At 31.7% G+C, this 19457-nt stretch overlaps 1 protein-coding gene across 1 annotated transcript in view; it reads left to right on the top strand.

The window, feature by feature from the left end:
* Window positions 1–3816: 3816 nt before the first annotated feature.
* The window catches only part of LOC132550932 (uncharacterized), a 30277-nt gene continuing 14636 nt past the window's right edge, over window positions 3817–19457 (top strand). The window contains exons 1-10 of the mRNA XM_060215034.1: window positions 3817–3858; window positions 7931–8029; window positions 8680–8879; window positions 12000–12046; window positions 12677–12855; window positions 13220–13336; window positions 14305–14466; window positions 14899–14958; window positions 15284–15387; window positions 19010–19146. Of these exons, the coding sequence (XP_060071017.1) occupies window positions 3817–3858; window positions 7931–8029; window positions 8680–8879; window positions 12000–12046; window positions 12677–12855; window positions 13220–13336; window positions 14305–14466; window positions 14899–14958; window positions 15284–15387; window positions 19010–19146 (1147 nt within the window). The remainder of the gene's footprint in view (window positions 3859–7930; window positions 8030–8679; window positions 8880–11999; window positions 12047–12676; window positions 12856–13219; window positions 13337–14304; window positions 14467–14898; window positions 14959–15283; window positions 15388–19009; window positions 19147–19457) is intronic.

Raw genomic sequence — 19457 nt, 5'->3', positions numbered from 1 at the left:
GATTATCTACTGGGAATGAAAGCAACTGGATTATTTACTGGCAATGAAGTAGACTGGATTATCTACTGGGAATGAAGGTGACTGGATTATCTACTGGGAATGAATGGATTATCTACTGGGAATGAAGGTGACTGGATTATATGTACCTTTCAGGAGAGAATGCTGAACTAATTCAGATGGCTGGATTGTACAAACCATGAAACATATATAGCTACTCAGATCATGGATGATACAATATTGTTTGTCTGAACACAAATGGCTCAGACCTTATTCAAAATATTTTAGTCTTAATGATACATTTTTTAGAGTTTTATAAATCATGAATGTTAAGTAACCATTGAATAAAAAGCAATATCTTCAATAAACCAAAATGAAGTGCTTTGTTTGATATATATCTATTTCTCATTATTTATCAAAACATGAAGCAGTGTGTTAAAGGGTTTGTCGAAAGCAAATATCAAAAATGGTGATTTTCAGGATATTAAACAATATATATCTTATTCTATCTATACAAACCCAAACTTAACATAAATCATGGCTTTTGTTTGTAAGCATCTCATACAAGTCTTAGCACTAAGCACTGTGGCACATTTATGAAAAGAACAACAAAATTTAAGAAAAAAATCAAAGACAAATAATAATTCTATCAGTAATGACAACATGTGAGAATTTACCTTCCATTTTTGTTTCTGAAGTCCTTGTTTCGGTTGAGACATGATCAGACTTATGTGGAACTGATTTACAGACAGTAACAAACCATAGCAACCTGCAATAAAAATGAAAATCCATCTGTGAGTTTTATCAAAGAGATAGCAAAATATTTCTAGCATCTCTGTGTAATGAAGACAAAAATATAAAAATCTCTCCATAAATAAACTCACCTCAAGGGTTAAAATTTCTAAATCTAATCTATTCAAGGCAAATGTTTATTGATCACTCTCACTTACATTAAATACTGCTAATTCCATTAGTACTCTTTTTCCCAAGGAAATTCAGCTTAATGTGATACAATATTTTGAGAAGGTGAAATGAAATACTTCAGTTGGACTTAAGCAGTTTAATTATCAACAAATTAACATTGTTTTGAATTAAAATGTTGCAAGATTGTAATTGTTTTCTAAACATTTGTTTCAAAATGTGAGCCATGGTAAATTAAAAATGTTTCGTGTTATAGAACCACCACATGCATCAGCCCAATGTTCGAGATGATGAAATGTCCCAATTAAATGTTTTAATACAGTTGGCCTGTTTATTCTTATTCTTGTAAACTCAATGCAGATTAGTTGGTTGTACTGAGCATACATACTGTTTAATATGATATTTTGAGTTAGTGTACTATGTTGTAGGGATTTAGAGTATGATACAGATGACCACACAGTTCCAGATTTACTAATATTTGTCAATTTTCCATGAAGTAATGACAGTTTGATATCATCATATTTAATAGTGAATCATATACATGTAAAAAATTAAACAAAAATATTATTATCTGTTGATCAAATTCAGAACAGTTCCAACAAGATAAAATTAATTGTTCTAACACTGTGGCAAGTTTGCAATAGTGATAACTTCTTTCACTGTGTAGACCAACTGATTGTGATCTTGACTAATACATACAGGTGTATATTAGTGTAATGATTGCTTAACCTGATATGAATGTAAAATGAATGTAAAAAGAGCAGGTCAGTGTAACTTGTTCCTGTCAGAGTCACTCCCCATGAATGACTTGAAATGTGTATGTTCATACTATAAGATTTATTTAAAAATTGGTCAGTGAAAGAGCAGTATTTTTCTAAAAAAAATTATCCACATATACGACCTCTAATTCGTCCATCTGAAATTATCGAAATGTGTACCGGACATTCAGACATGTGACTACACATCCATTTCTGATGACATCACTAAATCACAGAGACGCTTGAGTTAGCTTAGTGTGACCAAGAACATTGAACAGGAATGATATGTTGATGGGAAAACAAAAATCAAAACACATTCATTGTGCAATAGTAGTGGATATCTGTGTTAATGTGTGCACCTATTCTAAACAGTTTGATTCAAGGTTGTATTGTTTGATCCTATTTTTCTCGAATGAGCAATATTTCTTGGTAAACTGCTTTTATATCACACAAACTATTTACATAAGTTTGATTTATAATAATTAATTAATATAATAATTTATAAATCATCATTTTTCCGTATAAGACATGCAAGTCTGGACTTCTGTAGTCAAAAAATTGTGTAGCCTGTTATTCATGGTCGATTTTTATTCACACAGACTACAAAACATAGGCATATGAGGATGAATTGATAGGTGATTTCATCATATCTAAGAGAATGTTTGACATGTAAAAATGTGTGTTAAAGAAAAACACAGGAATTTGCAAACGAACTATGCAACTCATAATATTTTAAGGTGAATGGTTTAAATCACAAATCTGTATTCTTTTTGGAAGTGTGACAACAGACATGTTACAACAACCAAAATTTTCTGGGTGCAACGTCACAACAGTCAATAGTTTATGTGATACGGCTCTACAAAATGGCCATTCCGAAATAAGTAACTGTCCAGAACAGATGTCTAGATGATACTTGAGCAGACAATAATAATAATGATAATATGTAATCAGGGAAAAAAACAGTACAGTACAACATATAAGCGTACCTGCATTGTATATGTATAGTTGCAAAGTGATTATATATATACATTTATATTATAAGATACAAGATAATAGTGTTATAGTGCTTATGCTCATAGTTGTCACTTTGCCTGGGATGACCCATCAAACCTATAAAAGCTTGTTTCCAATGGGGTCCCTAAAATTATACTGGGTTGTGAGCTGACTAATTAAGTTCTCCAATGTATTTTTACCTTAATTCATTAACGTAGGCTTACAAATGTTTCTTTGTCAATGTCGAGATTTAACACCAAAAGTTATAACTTCAGGGTCGAAATATACATTTAATATACACCATCCCTCCGTTGTCAAAAATAACGAATCACGAGACTTATCTAGATAAGTAACGCTGAGTTGTGTATGTTCAAATATCAAAAATCTTAATGTTTGGACTTGAGAGACAATGCGGAGTCGTTGTACTGAATCCCAGTGGTTTGTAAGTACATTAGGTCTTTGATATAAGCTAACCGATATAAACAGGTTTACATAATGTTTCAACACGTTTAACTCACCTCAGAGAGACTTCATACTTCCACCAAACCCAAACTTGTGAAAGTGAAAGTTCACTCAAGCGCTTTGAAGAGGAGTCATAGACGCAGAGACGCTTGCTAGACCTGGCACCAAATAGACGCCCAGCCTGATAGGCACTCGCTCAACTCGTACTGTCTACGTCATTTGTCCGTATCGAAAATTAAGAAAAAAATTGAATATATTACTTAGAAATAAAGCTTAGCAGAAAATTGACAAGTGTCATACTAAATTGATTTACTTTTAAATTAATCTTATTTCTTGAATTGTTTTTGAGGAACCGCATCGATTTAGGTTTGAAAGCCGATAATACTACACACATTGAGTTGCCACCCCGCCATTATTGTTTACATTTGATACGAGCACATGCTTGAAGTGTGCGATACGATCAAGATCGTTAGGCTACTAAAATATGTCTTCCTTGGCTGTGTATGCAAGATAAAACACTGAAAAGCAGAGTACGACGATTTTTTTTTGTCCAGAATGTTGTTAAAGTCACTGTTCCTTGATTTGTACTGATTCTTTATTCCGTTTCACCATATTAGCAATTGAGCAAATTTAGTGGATATTTGTAGCTTTTAGCCGTTATTGGGCTGTACAGTCCGAACCAGAAATGTCTCGACAGTCTTCTCGGACAGGGGCATCAAAATGGAAGGTAATGTATAACAAAATAGATAAACGAATTTCATTTTTTTCAATAGATGCAAAATTAATGTACATGTACTAAAGTTAAGATAGAAACTGTAGATGTACACAAATGTGAATGTAGATACTTAGATAGACAGCTAGATATAGATACAATGTAGAAAAATATTTAGTGAAAGAGAGAGAGAGAGAGAGAGAGAGAGAGAGAGAGAGAGAGAGAGAGAGAGAGAGAGAGAGAGAGAGAGAGAGGGAGGGAGGGGAGAGAGAGAGAGAGAGAGAGAGAGAGAGAGAGAGAGAGAGAGAGAGAGAGAGAGAGAGAGAGAGAGGAAGGGCGACATGATAGAAAGAAAATAGAAAAGTGATCTAGTTGGAGAGAGAGTCTGCAATCAATGTTAACATAGAGTAGTATTTATTTAGAGGGTAAGTTTTTACATGTAACTACACATGTACATTTTTTTTATCAAATCTGAAATGTAAATAAGTTCAGGTTTATCATAATTGAAATTTTTCAGACAACACGTGCTGACAGGAAACTACAGGTATTTGTTACAAAAATCTGACTTATTACCAATATTTGGTTATATTCTTATTCTAAAAGGGTGTTTTTTTGGGCTGTACTTGTTTGATAAGTCACATGAAATAAATTTCAAACTCCTATCAAACCATCAAATGATAAATGTTAAAATGTAGGTTCAGAATCTTTATTTAGATGAAGTGAAAGAACTTTCTGCTGCCATCCATTTCATATTTTAAACTAAAAAAATCATCCCTGGATTCCAAAATTAATTTTGATTTTAAAGAATTTCAAAATCAGGTTCATTTTTAAATAAAAGCCTCTTAAAAGTTTTGTTTTTTGTTTTTTTTTTTTTTTTTTTGGGGGGGGGGTGGGGGAAAAATTCCACAGCAATACATATATAAAAAGATTATACAAATTTCAATTATCTTAGTATAAAATTTTGAAATTTATTTCTGTGACAAAAAGATGCTTCTTTGCAACTTAATATATTGATTCCTTTGCTCTTTTTCCTACATGTACATGTATTATTGAGTTTTAAGCAAAGACTTGAGCAAAATATTTTCTTACCTGAAAAAATGTTTCCATGTTCTTAATCAAGATAGTACATATGTATTAAACTTCAAACAACAACTAAACTTAGCCAACAATAATTGTTCATATGGTACTTAAGTCAAAGATAGTGTGATTACAGAAAAAAAAGTGAAGTGGAATTGAAATTAATGTAAAATAATCTTTTGCTCTGGATTGTGAAGTCATAGTTATATGTCAATCTGACGCTTCTATGGTTGTTTTTATGATGGTGAAATGATGGCTGACATCAGACTTTCTAGATGTTTTTGTTGAATATAGAATGGCATCTTATAGATGATGGTCAGGGCTCATGAGAACTGCCCTCCACATGTATAACACATTATGTACATGTTTACAAACATGTATTTATGTTAAAATTAATTGGAATAAAGAAACTTTCAAAGCAAAATAAAGATATTGTCACAATGGACATGCAAAATGCAAAAATGGTTGTCATTGCTTCTTTTTCCCCCTGTTTTGATCTATAAATAATTTCTTACTGGAATTTCTTGTAAGTGACCAGGAAACCAAAAGAAATCATCTTATGTCACTTAAGAGCTATTTTTAAATCACATCTATGTAAACAAAAGCTCTATTTCCTGACCTCACATTGAACTGTGAGCTGTGTCATGTTTTGTTAGTGTAATATCTAGTAAACATACGTACATATAAATGGGAAAACAATGAATATATTTACCTTACCAGGGTAACTCGGAAACATGTTGCTAAATTGAAGAAATATGTTGTTCAGTTCAGGAAATATATTGCTACATTAAGGAAACATGTTGCTAAATTAAGGAAATATGTTGTTCAGTTCAGGAAACATGTTGCTAAATAATATTAGAATTGACATCATCTCAGAAGGCTGTAAAAATCTTGGTGCTAATTGAGTTGCATTAAGATGTAACATGATTCATTGATTATTTATTGTTGAAGGTATTAACTTTAAAAATGACAGAAAAAAAGAAATGATATCCCATAGAGACAATTTGACCAAACTGGGCTCCCAAAAATGTACTTCAATCATGGTAGATACTTATAATATCTTGTTTCTATTCAGTTTCATGAATTTTGAATCCTACAAAAATAATTTTTAAAAAGTAGCTGATTTTTATCAAAAAATAAAAACTTTAATTATTCTTTATATATGTTCATGTGAATTGTATACAGGTGTGTCATAATTGCTAGCAGACCCATTACAGAGCAAAACTTTTGGCTTTCAGTACCTTTTTTTTTATCTTTTTCACATATTCAAACATCTGTTCTTTTTTTCTTCAGTCACCTATTTCTTATCCACTCATCACATGAAATGCTTTCATCATTAAACACTTCATTTACATTCTCAAGTGATCTCCATTTTCAACTTTCGATCAATCTTAGTGACACTGTATTATCATGTACATTGTAGCTGGACTTTCATAAGCAGAATTTTGATTTGATAATTTTTGAACAAGTTATTAAATTGTCTTTTTATTATTTTTTTTCAGCTTTTGAATATTGCCCTCTGATGGTTCTCAGTTTTTGACCATCTCTTTAATACTGGGCTTTAACATCTTTTCAAGAATTCAGTTGTGTTTTCTTTGTTAAGCTCCTTTTACTGTGATGAGTTTGAAAGGAATAATCTGTATCATGATTGTCTTGTGATCTCAATATGTTTTTGACCGATTTCTCTGAGAATTGCTTTGGGCTTTGAAATCCCAACAATTCCAGAGCTTCCCTAAATATTTTATTGATTTGTGAATTATTCTAAAGATGTTTTCATACCTTTATTGATTTTTAGTAATATAAAAAAACATCACTCAAGCATGGAACAAGTATTGGTATATATCAACAATTTTATTCCTGACCTTGCCATGGAGAAACATGAAAATATGATGAAGAAATCGGCACCTTTTTAATGATATACATGTATACCATATAAGTATCAGCAATAAGCCCGTGTCTGGTAATAAGCCAAGCCATATGACCTTTACAACAGTATAACCAATAAGTATTGATTGATTATCCTGGAATTAAAAGGCCATGTCTATCTCATATGTGTAAGAGCTTATACATATTCTTCGCATGGCTTTTTGTGGCATAAGTATGAAATTAATACATATTGATGTGTCGTTGAATTTGTTGCTGTCTATCACTGGATTTACCTTGCAAAAGAATGGCTTCTTTATCTCTTTCTAAGCTTATTTAACTATTGGCCTAGTTCTGCAGAAATGCCAGCAAATGCTGTTTCATTGTCCTGTAATAAGCCCATCCCTAATTTTAGACATATGTTATGGTTTCTATTCAGCAATAAATCTGTACCTGGTAAAAAGCCCATTTACATAAACTGCAACAAATTTGTTGTTCAATAGAATAAAGAAAAAACAAATATGTTTCATTTTCCTGCAAGAAGACCACAAACATATAAAATATATATCACTGTTGACTTGGCAAAAATTTCCAAATATAAACATTTTATAATGATAAAACGGCGACGCTTGAGTTTGTTGTGATTGACTCCTTACCCTTTTTTATAATTATATATACAAATTAGATCCAAGTTCCTGTGGCTTTCTCAGACAAACAGTCTCTTTTATGTAATTTTTATTTTTAACTCTGGTTTCATCATTTCTCTATGATGGATTTTTATGAATTTATTTAGAAGAAGGTAAGATTTTTTTTCCCGTGAGAAAGACGTCTAGAATATTTCATTTTTTATGATAATTAAATACTACAGGTGCAGAATAGAACAATTATAACTTCCTTTTAAATACTGTTTGTTGTTTGTATCAAGGATATGAAATCAACATCTTTGTCAATTGTAAATTACTTGACAAATGTATTGTAAACTACTTGACAAATTCATTATCATTAAACCATTCAATTGCCATATTTCTATAAAAGAAAAAAATATAGCTGCTTTATCATAGAATAGATATACTGGATTAATAACCAACTCACATGCCAAACATTAGGGGTCATAGCTCATAAAACTTGTGATTGTTCATACTCACAGAAAGCAAAGTACAAACTAGCTGCTATCGATGGACTTCGTCAAAGACCTCCACCAGACCGAGCTGGATCTGTCCGGGACACAGTCTCCGTCTACACCACGGTAAGTCAGGGGTGATATCTCTTGTTATTGACATAATGGAGTATAGTGAAATTTAATAACAAGAAGACAAGGCAGCATCAGTTAGGACTTCATTTATTATTCTGATGTGATGTATCCACAGCCATTCAAACATTAAGTTAGGTGACATTATTTCCAAATTGCTCAAAATGTGATTTTTGATCATTATATATGTAAATCTTTTAAGTTTCATTTAAAGAAATTAAAAACACGAAGTAGCAGTTAAATTTTAAGCATGAATTATTGCATGACAAAACATAATTCTCTTATTCTTTCAAATACAATCAAATGATCTTGCAAACTAACTTTATTTGATAGGTATGAAATATGATGGGTCTGTTTAATAAGCCTTTGTGTCAATATCAAAAAAAATTCTTGATTCCCTGCATTACTGCCATGATTGTTTACACATAAACAAAATAATGTCATCTCATTGGGATTTTATCTTTCTGACAAGTGACATAAGATTGGGGAGAAATTGTCATCCTGACAGGAGCCATCTTTACTTATAGAGGTAATTAACTACTGAAATGAAGATGAGGGTGAGGGTGGGGTTTGTGGGGTAGGGGGAAGGGCAGATAACTCTTGTGATAACAAGACTGGTACAAACAAATTTTGTTGCATTTCTCCAGGGTTCAACTGTTTTGCGTGATTTGTACAATCCACCCTTGGGTTATGATACTTTGACAATGCAGCGTTTCCGTGACTACCTGGAAGAGACAGAACTTGTTGAATCGTTTCAAAGACTACTGACCCTGTTACTAGACAGACCTGAACTCCCTTACAACCCCTATCCTGGCTTTGTTCAGCGTTTCAGACAGAATGCAGAGTCGTGAGTATAATATGTACACAAACCACATTCTTACTATCCTCCCTTACTGCACACCTAAACCACCAAGTGCTGAGTAGTGGTGTTGGGTCAAAGAATGGATCAGGTCATTGATATTATTCGTTCTTTATGAAATTTATAAACAAAACAGGAAATTTGAATCCTCATAACCTATCTGCAAACATAGAAAAGTCTTGATTGAATTTAAAATTGCTGTTAATTCAGTCACTCTCTTTGCATGAAACTGGAACTGTGAGGAACACTATTATGTATGCAGCATAACATATTTGTAGTGCTAGATTTTAAGAAATATGTTCAATACTACATGTGTATACAGTAATATATGTAAATGATAATATATTCAGAGAAAGCTTAAAATTTTTGTGCTTTAATTATTCTTATCAGGAAAAAGAAATAATCAGTTGTACCAGGTACTTAGAAAGACACCATTAATCAGCACAAAACACGAAAACCTTTGTTCAGTATATAACTGTATTTTCATTGACTACTTCCTGTACCAGTTACCTCTCGTGGTCTTTAGGACTGGTGAGCTTTATAATGATTCCCGTAGCACTACTTCTGTCCTGTATTAATTTCTCTATGGTTCAGCATCTGTCGTCGTCCGTTTCTTCGTAAACATTTCTCCTGCTGATTGGATGACACGATTACAGCCAAAGCTATGCAAATACATTTTTTTTGTCTGCTTTTGAGGACTGGAATTTGAATGTTTCGTAAGAGGGAGTTGTTAAATTTCAGCTTTCAGAAAACTCAATCCTACAGAAGGTGTAGGAAGGTTCTTTATATAGTCTTTTGCCAAATTAAAACTATTAACTCATGGCCTGTTAGTTATTAAGGCCCTTGGTATCTTGTTTTTTTCCCCATATTTACATACTTTGTACACCGGTATTTTATCGAACTCGTCAAATATTTCTATGTTAATTAAATCTTTCCTAATGCCAAAGTTTCTTTAAAGGGTAGCAGTGTAACATGGTTCCATGTCTATAACTATTTTGTATCATTATCGTTTAGTTATATACATATATCTATATATGTATATCTTTTTTTTTTGTTTGTCATTTTTCTACTTCCTTCATGCTTTAAATTTCATCATATACAGATTTGATATGGGAACTTCTATATAGATATTTTATCTACATTTTTTGTCCTATTCACCAGCAGAAGTTTACAGAATATAGCAAATGGTGCTTTCCAAGATGAATGTAATTCTCCATATATCAAGGATTTTTCAGTTGTTATAGTCAATTTGGTAAACTGCAGTGTCTGTATTTTCCAACAATGTGTGAGTGGGAGGGGTGGGGGAGTGGCCAAATAAAATCTCAGGATTAAGAAAAGCCACAAATATATCCAATTGCTCTCTTCCTCCATTTTCTCTTTGTACACACAATTTCAGTCAAGTTCTCCAATGAGTGCAGTCAAGAAGGCATTCACAGATTAAATGAAAAATGAAACAAAACAGGAGTTATTCCCCTTGTGAATGAATTGTGATTAAAATAATTTTTTCAATGTATCACATAATTTTGAGTAAAGATACCCTTGTTGTATTTTTGCATATAGACTCAGGCATGTTATACGTAATGGAATGATATATGATATGATATTTACAATTTATTATATTACAATGAAATAATTAATATTTATAGAGTCAGAATATCATCTGTAATGTGAAAAGCATTTTTTAACCTTTTTAGAATTGTAATTTTCTCCTCATTATGTGATAAATTTTGAAACTCATCACAAATATTTTGTTAAAGTTTGCTAGAGCCTTAATTTCTCATTTGGTAGTGAATACATGGTGAGACTTCAGTTTCTGTCCTTCCATCCATCTGTGAGGAAATCTTATTAAAGTTAGCACATGTACAAAGTATCAAAATATCTTGGACAAGTTTATTTTTCAGGGTTATTTGGTCAAGGTTACTAAACTACTTTTTTAGAAAATCATTGTCAGCACTCTAACAGATTCATTCCCTGAGGGATTCATACACTTTTTAAGCATCTAAATATCTTGGACAAGTTTGAATTCAGGGTTGTTTGGTCCGGTTATTGTACTGTAAGGAGACATGTACCTATATTGATGTTTCAACAACACTCAGTATGCTTATTGAAGTGAAAAAATGCCTAGTTCATGGATCATGCATTATAAAGATATGATATCTGCTCTGTTTTACAAGCTTTTATATCATAACATTCTATCCTCTTCTGTATGTATGATTGTATATATTATTCTTAAAATGTTTATACAATTTCTTTCAGCACCTAACAAGAGTTGTCCCCCTTTGCGAGGGTTTCAACACCATTTTTTATTTTTCAGTTTTCTGGTATGATCTCCATGTCACGTCTCTGTGTGAATTGAAATAACTGATAAATGAATTACCTAACATTAAACAGCTTTTTATTTTAAGTGAGGAAGTTACTGCTAATAATATTACTATTTTAACCACAAAAATGAATTATGTATTGTGCTTTTGTCTGTGACTAGGTGCTTATCTGTCTAATATAGTTTGATTGGAAATGCAGTAGACATTTTATAACCTATGTGTATGTCCCATTTGAGTTCTGCAATGTTTTTAACATTTCAATGTTGATTATATGAATTGATACAGTGTATGAATATGTTTTAGAGGAAATATTTACAACAAGATTGCCTTCTTATTTTAGTGCAAAATAGTGAAATTTTAATTGATATAAAGACAAGTTAGTGACCTGTAGATTTTGGTGACACTATCAGTTTTCATAAAAAGCCAAGCAAAATAGTAATTAAGATTGTGCTGAGTGAATGCAGTGAATTACCATAGTAACCAACAGAACTTTAAATTTAAAATATGTTTTTTTTTCACTCAACATGTACAATACTGAATAGTTTATATTGTGATATTTATAGACAAAGATTTTATAAATCAAACATCTTCTGGTTTCACAATACATGGATCAAATGAGATATCTAGCATTTCATGTACAGGTACAATGTTAGAATATAACAATTATATTTTAGTAGATTTTATAAAGAAAGTTTTAAGGTTGTGTAAAAAAAAGTTAAAAAAATGACAGGTTTTCAAAACAATCAAGACAATTGTTTATTTTACCAGTGATTTTTTTTTTCATTAGGTTTCATCTGGATCAGATTCCTGAAGGAAAAATTCACCAACTGTTACGTATGTATCCATACTTACTGTTGTTAATCATAGTTTATAACCTTATGTGGGAGTACGTTTATCATGTCTGTTCTTTTGTGAAATAAATATTTGACCCCGGACTTAACTGACATTCTTTGTCCTTCTCAGTTAAGATTTAGTCAGGTTCTATTCTGAGATACCCAGTTGGGAAGTGCTCTCCTTGAGAAGGTGAAATTTTATTCTCTAAATATTTGAATAACATGAAAAGAATTGCAATATGGTGTTCTGAAAGTGGTCTCTTGGCACAGGTGATTCCTCAACACTGCGGGGTCCCTTGATATAGGTAGTTCCTTGACAAAGGTGATCTCTTAACACAGGTGATTTCCAAACACTGGTGGTTCTTTGACAAAGAAGTCCTCTGATCTATAAATCAAAACTGGATTTATTTTATAACAAATATAAAAAAAATCTATTATTCAAAAAATATATAAAAAGTATAACTATCTCTTGTTGACTTTAACAGACACACATATTACCTGATGTACTTTTGTGGAGGAATTCCAAATCACCATAGAAAAAGTAGTTCCAATGACTGCCATGTTGCTTTATCAAAATGAATAATCAAGTAGTGTTCAAATCACAGGTATATAATTTTTTTCTTTCCCCCAGAGAACAATCTTCAAGAGTCAATAATGCAGAATCTGTTTTTTGTGCGAGGTTATGACACCATTTGGGGTCTGCCGAGTATTCTGCGTGTTGTCAGCCCTCAGCGTCTCTCTCGCTTCAAATGGCTGGTGGACAATATGACACCTGAGGCTGAGGACCTCTTTTCCGAACCCGGCTACACGGTAAAGGGTCAATAGGTCAATAAGTCATAAAACAAGTATCAGGTCAAAGGTCATAATATAAGTGCAAAATCATTTTGATCTTAAAATATTATGTAAATTCAGTTTTTTCAAAATGATATCAATAAGCTATGAAATTGATTGTGAAAGTTTTCCTTCACTTTTCATGATATCACCTGTAATAGTTTTCTTGTTTCGCTTTATACAAGTTTTCACTTGATCTGCAGTCAAAGATAGAAAGCCAGATGATGTGGATGCATTACTAGGAATATTTTGTTAATTCTGGCCATTTAAGAACAGTTATGAAATGCACTTACCCAGTACATTTGAATGCTTTAGGCTAAATATGTGATTGCCATGGTTACAGAACCAGGTGACCGTAGCTTTGGTTGGACCGTGTGTGTTTGAAGGCACATTCTACCAACAAGTCTACAATCTTCAGATGCGTAAAGAGTTTTTAATCACAGGTGAAGATGTCAAAATGGTGGGTACACTAGTATATAGTTACACATTAAGTTTTTAGCATGTCAGTGGTCAGAAACTCTTAAAACTAAGCATTTCACCAGACTTTCTTTATATATTCATAGAGTATTTTGTCTGCATTAAATAGTGTGTTGTCATGCCTGTGTATAGCCCTGTTATATATCTATATACAAAAATGCTCTTCTAGTAAGAGAATATTTGCATTATAAGTCAAAATATCTAATTCCAAAATTTATTTTTCAAGCTATATTCATTTGAACGTGAACAATTCCTTATATGAATAAAAATGGATATTCTTGTATTTAAACAGCCCAAATGAAAACGCAAGACTTATGTACAACACATACAAACGTATTTATTGTAAACTCATATAAAAGAAAACATAATTTTTTACAAACAAAGTTTGGCATTAGGGGCAACTCAGCTGTTTGCAAATCTAACACAGATAATGTCCCAACTTGGGTTGATGTCATTTATACAATCAATATGTATTACCTAATTTGACCTTAACAAGCTTAACATGGAAGATTATCTGTTATGAAATATACTATCACCTAATTTGATAAGCATTTGTGTTTTGACAATACATCCAAATACAAAAAACCTCTAACTAATTTTTTGGGGCTTGAAATTTATAATTATAATCTAACTCTTACTAATTATAAAATTGAAATTTGCCAAAACTCAGGTCAAGTATATGTGTATATGATTGAGCTGAGTGCCCCAAACTTACATCATTAGAATAAGTCCTTATTCTAAACCAAGCTGCTTGATAAAAGGTTCAAAGAGATGAGTTGAGCCAGACTTTTTCTCCACAGGAGTATTTTTCAGTTTAAGAACCATACAATTATCATTAGTAAGGGAAGGGAGACAACTCTGTTTAATGTACCATTTTTAGTCATACTCAGCCCCCACATCATCCAAGAGCTGCACTGTGAGTTAACAGCATTTGATATGTTTGTACAACAGGGTGTGTCTATATTTGTTAACTCTGTGATGTCCGAGATTGATGGAATGTACTCAAATCCTCGTCATTTGATCCTTGGAGTGAACCTTCCATTAGCGAATAACAACTCCCCCCAAGTCACCATAATGGATTTCTGGGATCCTGACCGCATCCAACAGGAAAAGGTCAGCTTTCTCTCAGAGTACCATATTTATCAATACATATTCATAGCTCATTAAATTTGTTCACTTCTGTTGCAATTTTAGAAGAAATAATGATAAATGGTATAGATATGTGATAAGCCAATTCCACTAGATTATGTGTTGGCCCCAAGGGTTTATCACAGGAAAAACATGTTATCAGAAAAAACAGAAGATATTAGCAGAAGAATTAATTTGATGTCTCATTAAATGTTTATAATCTATTGTCATAGAGGTCAAAGTTCATTGAGTACAACTGGATCAGTTAAAAAGTCTGTCAAAAAATTGAGGTAATTAAGATGAATGAGGTGAAGGATTAGTCTTGATCTCGAAGTACCACAGAGGTATAAGTCTGTAAGAAGGACAGTGATTGGTGTATGTACTCTGTCATGTGACCTTGATTTATGTTTATTGTAGGAGATATTTCTACAGGCTATGAGTGATACGGTCCTATCCAATAAGTATATCTACATGGATGTAAGTAATTCAAGTAATTTGTTTGTTATTGATAAAGTGTTTCCTGATCAAAGTGACCAAAACAGACAATAAACAATATTATATTTTGGGATTCATAAAGAAAACAGAACTTTTTCCCAAGAGCTAAGCTTTGTCTGTCAATTTGCTTACGATATATAATTAAAGTTTTCAATGGACCATGAACTCATATATCAGTGTTCCGAGGTCACAAAAATCATTGCTAGTTTTAGAAATTCATTTACCACTTCAGATAATATTGCTACTCAAGCAACTTCATTCATCTGGTAGAAATACACAATGTATGATTTAGATTTTTTTTCTGCAGTGTATCTTTCGAGTTGATCCTGATGTAGTAACATATACCAGAGGACAGGTCCAGTTTGGTCTTAACTTTATTTCACTCTCCTTGACAGCAGGTGCCAATGAAGGGTAGGTAACTACAGGGGAGATAACTCTTCAATAAATTACTTCATTATAATGATGATTATGTTGTTATATGTATATCAATGTTTATTTCATGAGGGAATGAGGGACTTATCATTTTAAGTCATAAATTGCATAAAACAAGTTTGTTAAAAAAAATAAAGAGAAATGAATTGTCCACTTTATAAATCATTTGATAAAACATCTTTATTATGGTTAAAACATTCAGTAAAAATGTGAAAATTTTATTTAAAATTTTTTGATAAATCCATGAAAATATGAACCCTCAAAATTTTTTACAGTATCTTTACAGTACTTCAGATTCAATAGAATGAAAAAAATTTGATAATACGAGATAATTTCTTATTAGAAAAAGACTTTGAACACAAGCATGAGTTCTAGGTCTGGCAATAACAGTAAATACTATTGGTGAAAAATAGATTTTTATTACCTTTTTTTTTCTCTAAACAGACTTTTTGGATGCTTATGCATTGAATTGTGGTTCTGTAACTGGTTTGATGTTTTTTAATCTATCTAAATATTATTACAAAATTTGTTTTAAAAAAATATTTGCTTTAGAATTAAGCCAAAGGAGTGTGTTAAAAGCCTGACCATCATTGTGACATCTTTGTATTTTTAATTTATTCTTATTATTAAGCTTTCATTCATGATAAAGTCGTAATGATGAAAAAAGTATCTTTTTGTTTCTTATTGTGTTATGGTCATTTTTTTTTCATTTTTACTTTTTCTTTCTCTTTAAAGCATTAACTATCAGGTACTCATTTCATTTACATACAGGGAAGGAAATGTTACTAAAATGAAATGAAAATAAACAACAATTTCAGGGAAAGAGTTGGCAAAGCATTATTTACCAGAATTTCAGGAGCATCAGAAATAATTACTCATCATTAAGTGACTTATAATTTTTTTTCTTTCAAATTTTTATGTTTCATGTTTATTCCAATAACTGAGAAGTGTAACTCACAAACTACTGACTTGTGTAAATGCACTTGTATTTCTAACAGGAACGGATTGAACGACAACGTTGCGAGCAGAACAAGCAATGAGTCTGGGTAGCCAAATTGTTCATGTTTATTTTTTAACATTATTAGAAAAAATCATGCCTGGTCAGGTACTTGCTAGAATAGTCATAAAAAAATCTTAGTTGTATAGAAAGATGCCGATTTGAAAGTTTTATTCTTTTGGGGTTTTTATTCTCTGTTTTAAGAGAACTTTTAGGGATTTCTTTTTCAAATTTACATTTCAAAACTACCAAAAATTCTCTAAAACAAGGAATAAAAACAAGAAAAATAAAATTTCTAAGTGGCATTTTGCTTGTTTGAAAAGAATTCTGTGGTGGGGATGATTTAGCACAGCAAGGATGAAGCTGACTTGTTGACCAGTCATAAGCTATGGAATTTGCTATGGGTATCACCTTGGCGCCACAAGGGTCAGAATGTCTTGACCAATCAGCAAACAGCTTATTAACATAAGTTGATACAAACATTCTGTAGAATGTAATACTGTACTGTACAAAAATATATATACAAAATGTAATTAAAAAACTTGGTAATACTAATTACCAAACAATCAAATTAGCTGTAAAATCTTGAAACAACCCAAATAGAATGGGCAGGTTGTTTATTTTTACAGGAGATTTTAGAATAAATGTGTATAAGAATGAGCATAATAAAATTTTTTAGCAAAGTGAGTGAGAAATATGCCGTACTTGCCAAACCAAAGGCAGAACATTAATTAAACATAATTTACAATAAAACATGTTACTACATGCAAATACAGTTTAAAAGCTTTTGAAATGAGATTGAATTGTACAACATATTAGGTATAATTTTATGTTTGCTTTACTCTGGTTGGTTCGAATGTAAGCTAGCGAGGGGCCTTATTGAAGGAGGAAACATGAGAACCCGGGGAAAACCCCCATGGTGGAGCAGGTGTTGCCTTACCTTTTTACACCCAGTTTAACCCCAGACGAGTAGTTGAAAGGCAGGTGCACTACTGCTTCACCACATGGCCACCTACTTATTAATCTTACTAATGTGACATACGTTGTAGTTGAATTGCTTGTGAAGTTACATGACAACATATCCAATTGTAGCTTTTTATAATAAGCTTTCTGTCTGTTTCAAAATACAAGCTATACAAGTACACAATCAGCTAGATAGTATTGATAGATTAAAAATCAGAATGTTTCAATTAATTCAGAGTGTTGTGCTGTATGTTGTCTCAGTTTGATTTGTGTACAGTATTTGTTGATTCTCCTGATATCAATACATCATTCTGTGGCTATAAATAGCTTAAATGTTGGTTAAATAGGTAATAATTGACCAGGTATGATTTTAGATTCTTAAATCACATAGCAATAACATATATATAGTAGTAGGTTCACAAGTTTCACTAATTACAATTAACTGTGTTATATTTATACCCATTAAACATAATGCATGAAAACTATTGAAAGTAAATATCTATCTCCCATATTATGTCATATGTGTACTGCATTAAAAATGTTGTATTATACCCATCAATAGTGTTGTAAATATAACTAATTAAAAGGAAATATTTCTCTTTCATGAAGCATTTTATCTTTAACCCATTAAAAGTGTTTGATGTACATGTACAATCCATTGACATATTTATCATTAAGTTTTACAGTTGTACATATGTACCCCCATTAAAATGGTTTATTTATATTCCATTTTAAGTGTTGTATGCATCTCTCAGAAAATTGAATGTTTATCTTCCATGAAGTGTTATATTCTGTATCTTTACCCCATTAAAGTGTTACATATACATGTATAACCCATTAAAGTTAAACATTTATCTCCCATAGTTTTACAGTTGTACATATATAATGTACCCATTAAAAATATTCTATTATACAACATCAATATTATGTTATGACCCTATTAATAAATGTTGTGCATGTGTTTGTTCCCCCCATTAAAAGTGTGAAATTTTGAAAAATACCTATACTGGTACATGTATCACAAGAGTTATATTCACTTGTTCATGTGAAATTAAATTAAAATTTTAATGAGATTAAATCAAACATTAAAATTTTGCTGACTATATAAACCAATTAATTAATTACTTTGCTTAGATTTCATTCACTGCTCTAAAAGTAGATGCTGTCAATTAAGGCCCATATTTCACCAAATTAATATAGATGTGTCAAGTTGAGACCGTGTAATCTGTAGTCTGTTGAAAACATTGAAGCACATAGGTTTAGTACACATGTACTCAAGTCTTAGTTATTTCAACAGTTCATGTAATTAGTTGATTTTGTGTTTTGACTGTTTAAATTAGTCATCACTGTTTACATACTAACACAAAATATGTGTATCAGAGGAGGACCTTTTTCACTAATTATAATTTAGTTGTCTTTTAAAAGATGCTTTTATTCTCCAAAAAGTTTTTAAAAGATAATGATAAGGTCACAAATGCAAATTTTGTGAATATATTTATAGATACTGGGTATGTCTTTCTTTTCTTTCAGAAATATATATAGTACATATATATGAATTACTGGTTATATACAATTTATTTACCCATGTAACTTCTAGATATTTTAGAAGCTTTATATCTGTTATCTATCTCTGTTTTTCAGTTTGTCAAGTTTCTGCGAGTATCCAATGTCCTCACTACACGAGGGTGTCTTCCTGAACAGAAGCCATGCAGAGGCCTACCTTTCTATCTTCTCGCCCCAGGTTGATACCTTCCAGAAGGCGGAGACTCGTGCCCCAGGTACCATAAACTTTCACACATACCAACAATAGGTAACAAAATCTAATTAACCAGTAGATTTTTTGTAAAAGGTATGTTCTGATCCTGGCATATGAGAGTCTATAAAAAATGTCTTTGAATCAATTTTCTCTATACTTCAAAAAAGATATTTTAGTGGAGGCCATGTTTGATCACTTATGTGTGTGAATGGAACGTTGTATAATATGTTTTGATATGTCTTTTAAAACTGAGGGAAAAAACAGCTAATATGCCAAATGTTCTTTTCTATACAGACACTAATGTACCTTGGGGTCAGGGGTGAAATAGGGGTA

Source organism: Ylistrum balloti, unplaced genomic scaffold (genome assembly GCF_031769215.1).
Source record: "Ylistrum balloti isolate Yb309-2 unplaced genomic scaffold, AGI_CSIRO_Ybal_v1 Utg370158, whole genome shotgun sequence".
Taxonomy (NCBI): Eukaryota; Metazoa; Mollusca; class Bivalvia; order Pectinida; family Pectinidae; genus Ylistrum; species Ylistrum balloti.
Note: the sequence above shows the minus strand (reverse complement) of the source record. Positions and strands in the feature narration are given on the sequence as shown.